Source organism: Grampus griseus (assembly GCF_964374135.1).
Source record: "Grampus griseus genome assembly, chromosome: 7".
NCBI classification, from domain to species: Eukaryota; Metazoa; Chordata; class Mammalia; order Artiodactyla; family Delphinidae; genus Grampus; species Grampus griseus.
This window is the reverse complement of record NC_139001.1, coordinates 59,200,695-59,213,996: the sequence shown is the minus strand read 5'-3', so window position 1 is coordinate 59,213,996 and position 13,302 is coordinate 59,200,695. Positions and strand designations below refer to the sequence as shown.

Genomic DNA, 13,302 nt, shown 5'->3' with positions numbered 1-13,302 from the left:
TCAACTAACATCTGAACCATTTCAGGTAGTCAAGTGTGTGATGCATCGTATGAAAGTGTATCTCACTTGATTTGTTTCACTTTATTTTAACATCATCCCTAAAGTCCTTTTTTCAAGCATAACTCAAATAACAACTCCCCAGAAGGCAACAGAACAACCTTATCTCCACTGGTGTCTGGTTGGCACCAGTCTGCCCTGACCTTAGACACAAGCCATTGTTAAGGGTATAACGCATTTACATATTTTGCAATAAAACATGAGTTATTTGCATTACTGTGTCAAGTTTTATTTGATTCTTTCACCTAAAAATGACTCATTTTCCTTTCTTGTATTTTAAAAACCAACTACTCTAAGCTTGTTTGAGAATAATCAAAAATTGCCCATTTAGCTAGAAGTCATTTTCTTTTCAAAAGGCAAATGTTATTTAATCTTTCAGCTGTTCATTGTGCCATCATAAATACTTTCTTTTCAGCACAGTTGTGGGGACTGAAATGAGCCCACTAATTGCCTCCCATTTCGACTGACATGTGGTGGTTTAGTGGAAAGAGAACACAGCAGGGAGAAGGAAATAGGAGGCTGAGAAAATGAGAGCTAATTATTTTCACTGCCTCATGTCAGGCTCTGTGTCAGCCTTGTTTTTACAAACTGGAAGGTTTAGCACTAAATAAAACAAACTGGCGTCATGTTTTTATATACTGGCAGTGTCATGGAAGCAGCTGCACATCTCAAAGACAATATAATGCCTGCGTTCACATGGACACCATCTGACAGACACTGTGAGCCACGGCTAATGAGGACATCACAGTGGTGCCAAGTGAAAGGTGCTGAATTATGTATGATTCTTCATCAGTACAGCAATAGTCCTGTACATCATTATGAGACATTGTTTTGCTGGAGAGATTAAAACATTCTTAGTTCCAGACCCTGCAACCTATATGCGCTGAAAGAGGTTATTAATGGAATTTTTAGGGAGAGTTTCTTGTGGATTTCTTTTGGGCTGAAAAACAAATCTCGTGGGACAAAGCCGTGATGGGTCACGACACTGTATAGATAAAGAAGAGAAACAAATTAACCATACTTGCATTATCTTCCTTTTAAAGGCAGCATAATAAAATAGAGTGTACCAGGGTTATACATAATGATAAATAACCCAGGTGCTATCTCGGGATGTTCCACTCTCCTGCCTTTAAAACAGCAGGTTTCAGCAGCTGAGCGAGATAATAGCAACGCGTGTAAAGCCTAAATCATCAACATCTTACTACTTTTAATACCAGCATGACCAACATTTCTATCGTATTTTTATTTCATCTTGTATGACTTCTTACATTTCAAAATAGTCAGTCGCCTGCTATGAGACTGTTTCCCTTTTTTCCCCCCTCTTGAATCTTAAAAAGTTTATTCTGACCTCTGTATTTTAGATTTTAAAATGTTTCCCCAGTACAGGCCATTTTTTTTTTAAGGTGGAAGGGCCTCTTTGCTAGAATCCTGGGCATTCTCTGGTGATCTTACTTTTTCTCTGGTCATGGGGAACGGGTAGGGTGGTGATGGAGATTTTAAAAACCAGTGTCCCCTCCATTAGGCTGGGCATGCCCAGTGTAGCTAAGTTAACTTGCTGCAAATCTCTACACTTTCTGACCCTCAGTCTGCTCATCTGTAACGTGGGGGCAGTGCTCTCTATAACAGGGTAAGCCTGTGGGGATTAAGTAAGAATCTCGAAAACATTATGCCTAGTGAAAAGAGCCAGACACGTACACATGCATACTACAAAATCCCAATTTTATGAAGTTCTAGAGCAGGCAAAATTAATCTAGGGTGGTAGAAATTGGACCAGTGGATGCCCCTGGTTGTGGAGGAGTTATCAACTGGGAAAGGGCATGAGGGAATTTTCTAGGCTAGTGGAATATCTTACCTGTTTGGGTAATTACGTTGGTGTACACATTTGTTAACATTAATTGAGCTGTACGCTTAAAAATCTGTACACTGGACTTCCCTGGTGGTGCAGTGGTTAAAGACTCCGCGCTTCCACTGCTGGGGGCGTGGGTTTGATCCCTGGTTGGGGAAGTTCCGCATGCCTGAGTGGTGTGGCCACAAAAAAAAAAAAAAAAACTGTACATTTTATTGTGTGCAAATTATACCTCAATAAAAAATACATTAAAAAAATGTTAATGTCTGTAACCTTCAGGTAATGGTCATCTATAGAAGCCTGAAAGCCGAATGTGGAGGTCTGTTTCCTTCTCAAATGTCCTAAATAATCTTGGCCCTAGATTTTTAAAGGTTTATCTATAATGTTCATGTTTGCAATAAAATCTTGGTAGGAAAAAATAAATAGAAAGAGAGGTTGTTGTTTCTGAATTGCCCAGAACTTAAAATAATATTTAAGTATAATTTTTATGCTAACTTCAATCACTTTTTCTATTTAGAAAATTTACCTCTATCTTGATTCGTTCTTTTTTTATTTCTTTTCTTCCTTCCTCCTTTTTTTTTTTCTTTTTATGGAAGGGAGAAGGGATGTGTATGTTTGGCATCCCATGTATTAGCCTGGAACTCCAAAGAATTTTAAACAGCTTGCAGAGAATGTAATAGTGATTTCTCACAAAGAGATATTTAATTTAGCATTAACTGAGTGTTGTTTAGGATGTTAACTTCACAGTGTAAGAGTTTCTGTTTTACTTGGCCAGTAATCTTAATTCAGAAAATTTTTTCACGTAACTGGCAATGCTGAAGCAGTTCAAACGGAATGCTTTCTCATCCTCCATTAACCACACACTTGCTCCTAAAATTATCCAGGTATTTCAGCAGCTGAAATGGTACATATCCTGGGCACTCAACAGAATTGTCATTTTTTTCATCAGTTTCCAATGCAAAAATTCCCCTCTCCCCAACAGAATCCCATCTGTTTCTTATAGATTTGCACTGAGGGGCAGATTAGCTAGCTAGTAGAAAGGTCTGGATAGCTGTTTTTTGCTATTCAGCCTCAGTGAAGAACTTCCCCAAAGGCTGCTGTGTCACTGCCTTTTCCCTAGAGATTAGTAACTAGCACTCCCTAGAGATGTGCAAGGTACAAATTTGAAAAGTGGGAATGTCCTCTTGGGTGGGAATCTAGTTATGAAATAAAAAATCCATGGTAGTCAGGACCTGCCCCGTGATTTTGCTTGTGCAAACAGATGGGAGAAGGTTGTTTCTGCTTTGGGGAGTGGCCGTCCTGCCTAGCCACAAAGCCTAAGCCAGGACTGGAGGGAAGTGTTTGTGATTCCAGGTCCTGGCCCAATCAGTCAAGGAAAGGAGCTTACAAACAGTGGAATCGCACCATATACACTTTAAACAATGGTCTTTTTCAATAAAGAAGGGGGAAATTGACTGCGTTGGACTTACTGGAGAGACTCAGTATTTCAGTCTCTGCCGTGGAGTCCTATCAAGGAACTCACCAAGATAATCTGGACTACTCGTTGACTTTGGAAGGTGGAAAGTACTATAATTCTTACTCTTGTTAACCCGTAAGAGGGCAAGTTCAGGATTCAGAAAAGACAGAGGGGAAACCTGCTCTTCATAGCACAGTGGGCCCCCTTGGTTTAGTTCGGAACCCCACCACTTGCTCTCTGTGTGATCTTGGTCAAATGACCTCATCCCTCTGGGCTTTAGTTTCCTCATCCAAGATGAGGCTCTCTGGCTGTCAGTCACATTTCACAGCCACTGTCCCTCCGGACATCTGCTGGTTTCTGTTGGTAGGGCTGCATCAGGATCTGTTGAAACAGGAAAGGGCAGTATTGGTGTTATCTAATCCACGTATATAAGAAGATGTAAGTTTCTTCCTTCTACTTATTTCAGAAAGGCAGTCTTTGCTGTGTCGCCACTTGGCTGTACCTTCTTTTTTCCAACACTGATCAGTCCCCGGCACCAGTGTCAGTCAGTGCCCTCCGGATCCCCAAACTCCTGCCCAAGGAAGATGCTTTGATCTAGCCTATCCACTCTGGCCGGGTCCCTATTCTAAACACTCTTTGAACCTTCCTGCCTCACTTACCTTCTCGCCCATTCTCTTAGATGGCTGCTAGATGACGGACTGGCTGATGTCATAACAGATTGGAGCTCTGTTGGGGACCTGTATTGGTAACAAGAGTAATCACTGCTTTGGGGGCTCCTAATTTGGCTTCAGCACAGTGCTGGGTACTTTATTTACATTATCTCATTGAGTCCAAATACAACCACCCACTCGTCATTAAAGAACACTAAGATTCAGACAGGTTCTATAACTTGCCTGAGGTTGTGGGGAAAGTGGCAAAACTGGGATTCCAGCTCAGGTGGTTGCCCTTTAAACTTGTGATCTTTCGCCTCACCCCTGTCTTGCTCCCCCGGTAATGGCTCAATGATGATCCTTTCCTATATTGTTTCCATTTGAATAGGAATTCTCAGCACCTTAAACCAAATGAGTGAAAAACAGAACCACTGCAGACTGCCAGCGGTGAAATCGTTTTGGAAAAGGGGTCCTTCAGGGCTCTCTCAGAATACAGAGCTGTCTGCTTTTGATTTCTGCCTGTCAAGATCAAGTTGTTCGCAGACGTTCAGAGTAACTCTTGAATGTTTCCCATTCAGAAATCAATACCCACATTTCTGTCATTCACATCAAGCCAAAATCAATAGTTCACCCTGGTAAAAGTGAATGGTTTTTAAATCAGAGTCTATTCCCACTATCTGGTCCGTATCACTACCAAGAAACTGAAAAGCTAGCAATTGTGCTTGTAAAATTCTATATTAGGCTCATAAGTATGCACAATTGTTATTTTTAGTGATATCATTGATGAGTTAATTCATCTTATTCATATGAAAACCTTTCCAATGATCCGTTGGTTGAGAACTCCGTACACTGCGGCATCCCGTCTACAGTGGGGTCCTGTGGAATTCAGTAAGTTGTTTAAGTCCTGGGAGTTGTGGAGAATGCTTTTGGACACCTTTGGCTCACCGAGTAACAGAAATACCAGGAATACCTTAGGGTAATTTAAAATTGAGCAGAATTTAAAGAATTCCATTACTTTATTTGTAGATTACTTCTCTTAACTAGACAACAATAAAATCATACATACCCTGAAAATACCCAGGAGTTACATCAGGGCCTTGACATATTAAATTAATAATTTGGGTGAACACTGCATATTTCCTTTCTTTCTCTCCCATCTGTGTAACAATCAATGCCTACTTTTTAATGAATGGATAATGCCCCTCTTATCACTTCTCTGATTATAGCTTTATGGCTTCTGTAGAAGATAGCTTCTTTTATGGTTCAGGTAAAAGGCTTTCTTTCAGCTAAGAGGAAAAGAATTAAAAAAATAAAAGGACTGTAACCCTATATCTAGATCCTGTTTCTCCACATTGGACTTTGAGGAAACAAAGAAGTTGGGGCTTAGGGGAGGACCTGTGACCACTTGCTTTTTTGGTTGTATTAGCAAAGTCTTCTCTGCTCCTGCTCCTTTAATAGCTGGTCCCATTATGGAACTCTGTCAACCATCCAATGAGTTTGTCCTGCCACCCTCCCAGTTGCCCTTCCCTATTAGTATCTCCTCCAACTTTGGAGCCAAGCAGCCTTGTGCCTTTTTTTTTTTAATTTTATTTTTGGTTGTGTTGAGTCTTCTCTCTAATTGTGGTGCACGGGCTTAGTTGCCCCATGGCATGTGGGATCTTAGTTCCCCAACCAGGGATCGAACCCGCGTCCGCTGCATTGGAAGGCAGATTCTTAACCACTGGACCACCAGGGAAGTCCCCAGCCTTGTGCTTTTCTAATCCCACCTCCACCACTTCTTGGCTAGGAAAACCTAGAAAAATTCCTTAATCTGTCTAAGCCTCATTTTTCTCACTTGCCTGATGGGAAAATAAAGCTAACTTGCAGGGTCATTATGGATATCAAATAAAAGAGCACAGTGTAAGTACCCAGCAAGATGCCGAAAGCGTAGTAAGCACTCCACAGCCTGGGTTCCCTCCAGTCAGACCCTTCTCCACGCAGAGCTCCCCTGAGCCTGTCCTCGGCAAGGTCTGATTGGGGCCTGAGGTCACGGAGGTGAAGCAGAGGGGATTGGGCATTCGCACCACAGTTCAATGTCTTTTAACTGTGCTTTTGACTAACTTCATTCCAAAACTTGCCAGGCACAAGGAACAGAACTAAGTCAACTTGTCTTTTCTAAGGCTTTTTATTCCAGCTACCGCCTTGAGGAGGCTCTTGCTATTTCAGAGAAGAGCAGTCATGACTCCAAAGAGTGATTATCCTGCCCAGTTATCTCAGGGCTCACGTTGCCAGGGTAGCAGTGGCTCCAAAACAAGGAAATACTGAGAGATTTGTCAATTCTGAGCGACTAATTTGACTTGTGTTAGCCAGGAGCTAGTTTTTCACGTTATTGAATAGACCTTTTCCTTCACTAATTGGCTGTCCATCTTGTGAATGTGGCTGGGCAAAGAGGGGCCCTCCCTTCAGGCCTGGGCCCTTCTTGGTTCTGCAATTCGTCCAGAAGCTTTCCTAAAACATGGGGCGCCCCCAGCTTCCTATTGAAGCCAACAGGTTTTCAGCAGCCCCTTTGTTAGCGTTTTTCCATAATAATTGTGTCCGAGCTTGCTCAGGGAACATTCCAGGTCTGCTTGTGTGAGAGCATGTTCTGGTTTCAGCATGTAAGGTGGTCAGTGCTTTATCCTTAATCTCTCAGAATCCTTCATTCTTCAAATAATATAAGAAAGAAGATGAATTTATGATCCAGGGGTCAAATTTGGTGCACAGACATGGGTCTCTTTTTCCTTTTAATTGCATACACAGTGTTTATACCCCAACATTTTTATTATTAAATTTTTCAGCAAAGTTGAAAAAATTTTATAGGAATTCTTGTATACTCAACTCCTAGATTCAAGCATCAGGATCTACTTACTTTATTACATATCTGTCCATCCCTCTATCTTCTTAACCATCTATCAATCTTTATTTTTGGATGCATTTCAAAGTAATTTGCAGATACGAGTACACTTCCTCCTAAATACTTCAATATACTAGAGTTCAGTAAGAAATGCACATATCTGAAGTGTACATTTGCTGTGTTTTAACAAATGCATATACCTATATAACTCAGACCACTATCTATATAGAGCATTAGCATCTCCAGAAAGTCCCCTAATGCCCCTTCCCAGTCAGTCCCCATCTGCAGAAGCAACCACTTTTCTGAATATTTTCCACTGTAGATTGGTTTTGTCCGTTCTAGAAATTCATGTAAATGGAAGCCTTAGTTTGTTCTTTTTATACAAAATTTCACTTGCTATAATGCTTTTGCAATTTATCCATGTTGTTGCATGCATCGATAATTAGTTCCTTTGTATTGCTGAGTATATTCCATTCTATGAAAGTGTTGGTCAACACTTGGCCTGTTTCCAGTTTTTTCGCTATTATGACAAAGCTGCTCAGAAGAATACTGTACAAGTCTTTTTTCATTTTACTGGGGTAAATACTTAGGAGTAGAATTTCCGTGTCATAGAGTACATATATGTTTAGTTTTATAATAAATTACCAAAACTTTTCCCAAAGTGATTTTACCGTTTACACTCCAGCCAGCAACCCAGTAGCTCCAAATCACAGCCAACATTTGATGTTATCAGTCTTAGCCACCTGGTATGTATATAGTGGTATCTCATTGTGGTTTTCATTTACATTCCCCTGGTGACTAATGGTGTAGAACACTCTTTCATTACATCGTGGTTTTACTGAAAATTTAATTAACATACCATCATTTAAAAAATCAAGAGGTTTCATACAAGAATCAGATATCCAACTTTTCATAAATCATTAAAGGACCTAGCAAGACTAGACTCATATTCCCACATGGGAACAATCAACAGAAGCTGAGCGGTGGCTGTCCCTTTAGGGCAGTTGCCCTTTAGATCCCAAGAGTCCCTTAACCCTTCCCCTGACCCCCCCACCCCCCCAGTGCTTGGGCCAGTTATGCATTGCCGTACATCCTCACGTTTCCTGTTAAGAAGAAAGGGAGCTATTTCTTGAACCCATGTCATTACCAACACTGGAAAAGTGAAAGGTAGATCCAGAGGGACTTATATTTCAAAAAAAGTGGGAAGACCACATTTCTTTGGGTCAATGGAAAAATATCCCTACCATGTTTAATATGTAAATTAAGTGGGTCCATTGTGAAATATTACAGTTTAAGGCTCTGTAATGAAACTGCCTGGCTTTATTCATTTTTATCTACCTTGCTCATTTAGGATGTGGAGTTTGCAACTCCTATAATAGAACATTTAGATTGATTAATGGTGTCTCAAGACTGCCCCACCTGGGGATTATTTAGATATAGAAAGAGATCTAATTTCATGTCCTTTTATTGATAAAGAAAAAAAAAACACTCCAGTAATACTTCATTTAGAATACGTCATGTGTTATAAAACATTGAGACCAAAAAAAGATTGTTTTACTTTCTCAAATTCTATAATTTTTCTTTTAATTCTAGGATTGTAAGTGGAAAATGTATATGGAAATGGATGGGGATGAAATTGCAATAACCTACATCAAAGATGTGACATTCAACACTAACCTACCTGATGCAGAGATTTTAAAGATGACAAAGGTAGAGTTCTATTTACTACTTAAAAGCTTTTTTGAATTCACAGATGTCAAACAAAGACATTAAAATACCCCAGCAGCGTGCTTTTGTGCCTGTGATGCTCACACCAGCTCAGCCTCAAGCTGGCTGTTGAAAGGCACATTTTATTTAGCAGATTGCGATCATAATAGTTTTTTGTTAAAATTCCACTTACGCTGTGTGAACTAAAAAGTACTACAAAAAAGTGTTGTTTCATTTTTTTTAACTTTCTTCTACATTTCTTTATGTGTATTCCGTCATTTATTAAAGGAAAGAAAATGCTAATGATGTAAATGTTTACCTCGAATTTTGGGTCATTTTCAACTTTTAAAAACTTGTCAGGAGAAAGGCTTTCTTGGTGGTGTTGAATTTCTTGAAGAACTGAGATGAGATTATTCATGAAGCACATGTTGAAGTCTTCATGGCTTCCTTGAGTTCACACCTATGAATTCCCGGAGTGGCCAGAGAGCACCTTACTACTTTGGGGTCAATGGTACAAGCATGCCCATTAAAACACTGAAGACAGTCTTAGAAAAATGCTTAGCTTCTCTTCAACGTGGAAAAATTCAAATCTGTCAACAATACTGAAAAAATACATATAAGACTTCAATTGTAGAAGGTCAACAACTCAGGTGAATAACCATGATGTCAACAGGACAGTCACCCTAAACGTCACATAAGCCATTAACTCTAGTACACTCTTGACTGTGTATTTGGTTTCAGTGAGGAAAATGGGGCTGGCAGCAAAGAGCCATGGTACAAACACAAGTGGGGAAGCGCAAAGAGTCTTCAAAGCCACAGCATTAGACTTGCGAATGTGTTCGCTTCCCAGGCATGAGGTTGCTAACCACCCAAGTCCTTTTAATTTAGAAGCATATGCATATTCCTTGTTGGATTGCCCTGAGTAACTGGAAGTTATGTTATTTATCACCAAGTTTATGATCTGCTTTCACCTTTCCCTTATTCTGTTGGGACAGACTGTGTTTTGGTATCTTGGAGACTGGACACACACTTTCTCTTTCCTCCCCACCTGTGCCATCTCTGGTTGCCGCCAGTTGTTAGTGGCTTCAGTGTCACTGAGAAGCAAGTCACTGCCTGATAACAGAAGGAAGTCACTCAGAGCAAAAAGAACGGGGTGGAGTTATAAAACTGAATACAGGTGCTTCTGCTCTAAGGCCATATAGACATTCTAGAGGAACCATATCTTCTGCAAAATCATGCAGCAACATTAACAGGGCTTATGGGAAAAACAGGATTGGGGCGGGCCATTCAAAATCTGTAGAACTTTTTAACATCAACAGAAATAATAAAAATCCTAATTAAGGAAGAAAAACAAAACAGAGAAGATTGATTCTTGTCACAGGAGAGACTAGAAGTCGACTCCATACCCAGACAAACTTTGTCACAAACCTTCCGTCTGTCCCTCTGAGGGCCCATTCATCTTTCCTAAAAATCATTTACTCTCTTCTAAGAGGCCTACATCCCCCTCTTCCCCTTTCTCTATAAAGATGGCATTTAATCCTGAATTCTTTGAGTTACTCATTTTTCCCTGGGTATCTCCTGTGTATACATGAGGTATACATGTTAATCAAAATCTCTTTGGTTTTCTCTTGATAAAAAAAAAAAGCCCAGTTAAATCTCTACCACGTTTGCTTTGTGCCTATCTCATGGCCAGTCATTTGCAGCCTTAAACCTGGAATGATGGGTTGGGGGGGTGGGAAGAGAGTGGAGATTCACTTCTAATAAAGACCATTTTCATCAAACTTAAAATAGGATCCAAGGCATAGGCCTCTTTATTACTCATTTATTTTAATATAGTGGAGAAATGTCTTCCCAGTTTCATTTGCACCTGCAGCATTGCCGGGTAGCCTGACAGCAGGGTGGTTGTGAAGCCGCTAAACCAGCCACTGCTTGCAACCAAAAGACCATTTTAGGGTCTTCTAAGGTTGTTAAGGCTTTCTCTTAATGGTGAGAAAACTTTCCGCTGAGGCTTCCAGACATTAGCTTGAGTTAATGACCTAATGATTGGATTGAGTGATGTATCGGAAAAGAGAAGATTGTGGGAGACAAGATTAGCTGTTCACAAACATAGGAAAGGCTATGTTATAAAACTAACCCCCAAACATTAGACATTAGCATGTTGTGAGTAATCACATGTGAACCAACATGAGTTTCCTAATAATCTGACATCATGGCTTTCATGATAACCTGAATCGCGCCCTATCTGCCAGCTGTGTACGGCACAGCCGGCCTCCAAGAAACCTGCGCTGTAGCAGGGCAGGCTGTACGATGGCACTACACCCATCCTAACTTTTGTTTTTTTCAGCCCCCGTTTGTAATGGAGAAGTGGATTATAGGAATAATGGAAAATCAGACTGTAGAATGCACAGTCACATATGAGGTAAGCTGGGCAGGGGGTGGGCACCTGTTGGCTTCACCATCAGTTTCTCCGTAGGGATTTATTTGCTCCCTCAGAGTTCTTAAAATTTATTGGAAGAGAAACTACTTAACCAACATGAGTATGGGAAGATCAATACAATTATTCTAACGAAGTGTTGGGAAGGATTGAGAATGGGATACACTTGCCTAGAGATTGAGGTAGTAATTCATTCATTCATCAGTTAATGATTGAGCACCTTCTGCATACCACGTATGCATGTGTGAGGTACTGGGGATATGGAACAGTGACCAAAACAGAGCTCTGCCTTCTTGGTGCTTAGAGTCTTGGGGTGAAGGTAGATCAGCAATTCTTCACAGAGTGCAACTTCTACTACCATAAGGGGGGTCTAAAGAGCTCTGCCTTCTTGGTGCTTAGAGTCTTGGGGTGAAGGTAGATCAGCAATTCTTCACAGAGTGCAACTTCTACTACCACCTGGGGATAAGGGGGGTCTACTATCAAAACCAGACTCCACATATTTTATATATGGAAAAATAGAAAAACGTATACTTCAGAAAAATGTGCTATTAAAATTAAAATTCATATATTGAGCAAATACCTACCAACGAGTAACGTTCCGTGATTAGGATAGACTAAACCTCTACTCTCTCGAGGCTTATATGTACTCCAGTGGGGGGAGATAGATGATAAATAAGTAAATCTCAGAGTGATAAGTGAGAACCAGAAAATAGTGAGACACGGGGCGTTAGATTGGATGTTGAGGGAAGGCTCCTTCTCTGAGGGGGAGGCAACAAGGAACAGCAGAGGAAGGGCAAGTGCAAGTTCCTCAAGCACAGAGGGCGTGACAAGCCTAGAGAGGTGGGCGGGGCCGAGCCTAGAGCCTCCAGAGCCGCAGTGAACAGTTTGGATTTACTGTAAGCACCATGGGAAGCCAGTGGGTGTTTTAAGTAGTCTGCTGCTTTAAATGATCTAATTATGTTTTAAAAATCAGCGAGGTCTTCATGGTGGTGGGAGAATCTGCTTCACGAGGTAGAGAAACCCTGGGGGAACGGGGTGGAGGGAAACAGTTATAGCAGAGTCTTGGCACCCATGGAGATATTAGTATGCAGCTACCCTTAATAGGACATGCCCTCATTCATTCACTCATTTATTCACCCAAGAAACATTTAAGAAGTATTTGCCATGACCTAGGCACTGTAAGAGGAGCTTACACCTGTGTTATCTCATTAACCTTGTGCAAATAGTCAAAAACAGGGAGCATCGTCTTCACCTGGCAGCTAGGGAAAACGGGCTCAGAGAGATGAAAGGCGGTCCCGAGGTTTGGGGTAGTCAGTGAGAGTCGGTGGAGTCACACCCAGGTCCTCTGACTGTGAATACAGTTTCCACTCTTCCTGTTCTATCTGTTCCCTTCCTAGCAGTAAGGTGAGGGCAGTCAGCCTGGAGTGGGACTTCGTGCGCTGCTGCACTGGGACGGTCTTCTGAGCTGCCAGGGTGTGGCTTTTTAACGTGAGAAATCCAAACCCTGGACAGTCCGCTTATCCAGGGTGATCCGATGCTGGAAGCTAATTAGGACAACAGCAATGATTTATCCTCATCACCCAGGGTGCACTGCCTGTCAGGGATGAGGCACCTGAGAAAGAGCATTCATTGTCAAAGCATTGCCTGCAGGGCACAGAACCTAAATAAAAGAAGGTGACTGGTCTTGAGGAACTTGGAATCTGGATTATTCTAGAGCCTTTTGACCAGCCCCCGCCCCCCACTACTAAGGAAAAGCCCTCTTTGAGTAACTGGACAGTCATAACAGCCAAGTTTCATCTCTACCTGCCTTAGTTCTGGAGATACACCTCATCAAGTTTTTCCTTCTCTTTCTCTCTCTCCTGCTTCTTCCTCCTCTCCTTCTTCCTCCTTCTCAGGCTCCATGATGATACGCTACTTGTGTCTGTAACAGTCACTTCAGGATTTTAAAAAATATATATTTTCATAACCGTATCAAATCCTGAGGCTCTCCAATCTAGTCTGATTTGTGACACCTGGTGATGAAGGGGAGCACAGGACAAAGAAAGTGGTGTGTCTTGATCCGGCGTCCTCTCCTTTTTCTAATCCTTATTCTTAATTCTCTATCCTGCCTCACTTTTGCATTTGTTACCCTGTACCCTTTCATGGGGGTAATTAGTCCCACCGACCTACCCACACTCACCCAGTTACCCAGGATGATCACAGACAGTCCTGGGCAAAATAGTGGTCAGATTTTTATTTATTCAACAAAATATCTGAATTCAACTACTATAAACAAAACAC

General features: G+C 41.3%; 1 protein-coding gene across 1 annotated transcript in view; it reads left to right on the top strand.

The window, feature by feature from the left end:
• Positions 1 to 13,302, top strand: part of MAP3K20 (mitogen-activated protein kinase kinase kinase 20) — a 172,273-nt gene that overhangs the window by 149,393 nt on the left and 9,578 nt on the right. Inside the window, exons 16-17 of the mRNA XM_082657753.1 lie at positions 8,475 to 8,591; positions 10,933 to 11,007. Of these exons, the coding sequence (XP_082513879.1) occupies positions 8,475 to 8,591; positions 10,933 to 11,007 (192 nt within the window). The remainder of the gene's footprint in view (positions 1 to 8,474; positions 8,592 to 10,932; positions 11,008 to 13,302) is intronic.